We start from the raw sequence: 1626 nt of genomic DNA on the forward strand, positions 1-1626 counted from the left end.
GAATACATATTTGAATATCAAGATGTGTATTAACATTAAGACATCTGAATCTGAATACACATCTAAATATTAAGATATGTTTTAAGATCTGAATACTAAATGATTAAGGCTGTTTGTTTTTTAAACATATGAATATTAAGAATTTATCTTTATTTAAAAAATTATAAACATAAATTCAAATAAAATACTAATTAATCTAATATATATATATATATATATATATATATATATATATATATATATATATATATATATATATATATATATATATATATATATGAGAGAGAGAGAGAGAGAGAGAGAGAGAGAGAGAGAGAGTTAATGGAGGTCAGCTATGGCGGTGAGTAGAAGAAGAAATGAGATGAGAGAGCAAAGGAAGTGAAATACATTCTCACTGATTCAATATTGAGCTACAAGGCTGAAATTAAAATAAAGTTTCTTATTTATACACAAGACTAACTAACTAACTAACTAACTAACTAACTTGATAACTTAATCCTACACTAATGCCAACTCATTAACAACTAGCTTCCAGCTGTGTAACTGCTTGTAACTAATAGCCCCAACACTCTCCTTCAAACTGAGGAATGAAATATGTTCATCATTCCCAGCTTGCCTACCAAATGATCATGTTGTGGTCTGCACAAGCCTTTTATAAGCAAGTCAGCTAACTAATCCTTGGTTCCAATATGTTGAGTTTGTATTTGCCCTTCTTGAATCTTTTCTCTTACCAAATGACACTCAATGTCAAAGTGTTTTGTCCTCTCATGAAAAATGGGGTGAGCTGCAATCTGAATTGCAGCTTCACTGTCACAAAACAGATGCACATGCAAGTTAACCTTCACTCTAAGATCTTTAAACAACCCAATTAACCAAATGATCTCAACCACAGTTGATTCCATGCTCTTGAATTCTGCTTCAGCAGAACTCCTGGAAATAATATTTTGTTTCTTTGGTTTCCAGGACACCAAAGCTTGTACAAACTTCACCATATAGCCTGTTACTGACTTCCTAGTTTCTACACATGCTCCCCAAACTGAGTCACAGAATGCTGTCAATTATGTGCTTCCACCTACTGGCATTAACAATCCAAGACCTACTGTGCCATTAATGTATCTGACTACTCTTATGGTTGCATCCATATGAGCCTGCATAAGAGCATGCATGTATTAACTAAGTACCTGAACTACAAAGGTAATATCAGGTCTAGTCATAGTCAGGTATAATAATCTGCCAATCAGCCTTTGGTAGCTGCTTCTATCTTCTAGCTCTTTGTCAACTGAGTTATCATTAGTGTGCAAAAACTTGTCTAGTTCTACAGAGGAGAGATTGTGATTGAACTCAAGAGGAGTAGCAGCAGTTCTACTGCCTGCTAATCCCATTTCAAACACTAGCTCAAGTGCATACTTCTTTTGATTCATCAAAATTCCTTCCTTGGATCTAGATAACTCAGCCCCCACTTCCAATCGAGAGGTTGTGAGTTCGAGTCTCCCCAAGAGCAAGGTGAGAAGTTCTTGGAGGGAAGGATGTCGGAGGTCTATTTGGAAACAGTCTCTCTACCCTAGGGTAGGGGTAAGGTCTGCGTACACACTACCCTCCCCAGACCCCACTAAGTGGGATTATACT

The 1626-nt window shown here is 35.9% G+C and overlaps 1 protein-coding gene across 1 annotated transcript; it reads right to left on the reverse strand.

Annotated features, from left to right (window-relative positions):
* Positions 1-1058: 1058 nt before the first annotated feature.
* LOC138878084 (uncharacterized mitochondrial protein AtMg00810-like) lies at positions 1059-1421 on the reverse strand. Its single transcript, XM_070157741.1, has 2 exons — positions 1182-1421; positions 1059-1148 (listed from the first exon to the last, which is right to left on the reverse strand). Exons 1-2 carry the CDS (start codon positions 1419-1421, stop codon positions 1059-1061), a joined length of 330 nt encoding a protein of 109 aa, XP_070013842.1.
* Between the last annotated feature and the right edge of the window lie 205 nt (positions 1422-1626).

Source organism: Nicotiana sylvestris, chromosome 9 (genome assembly GCF_000393655.2).
Source record: "Nicotiana sylvestris chromosome 9, ASM39365v2, whole genome shotgun sequence".
Lineage (NCBI taxonomy): Eukaryota > Viridiplantae > Streptophyta > Magnoliopsida > Solanales > Solanaceae > Nicotiana > Nicotiana sylvestris.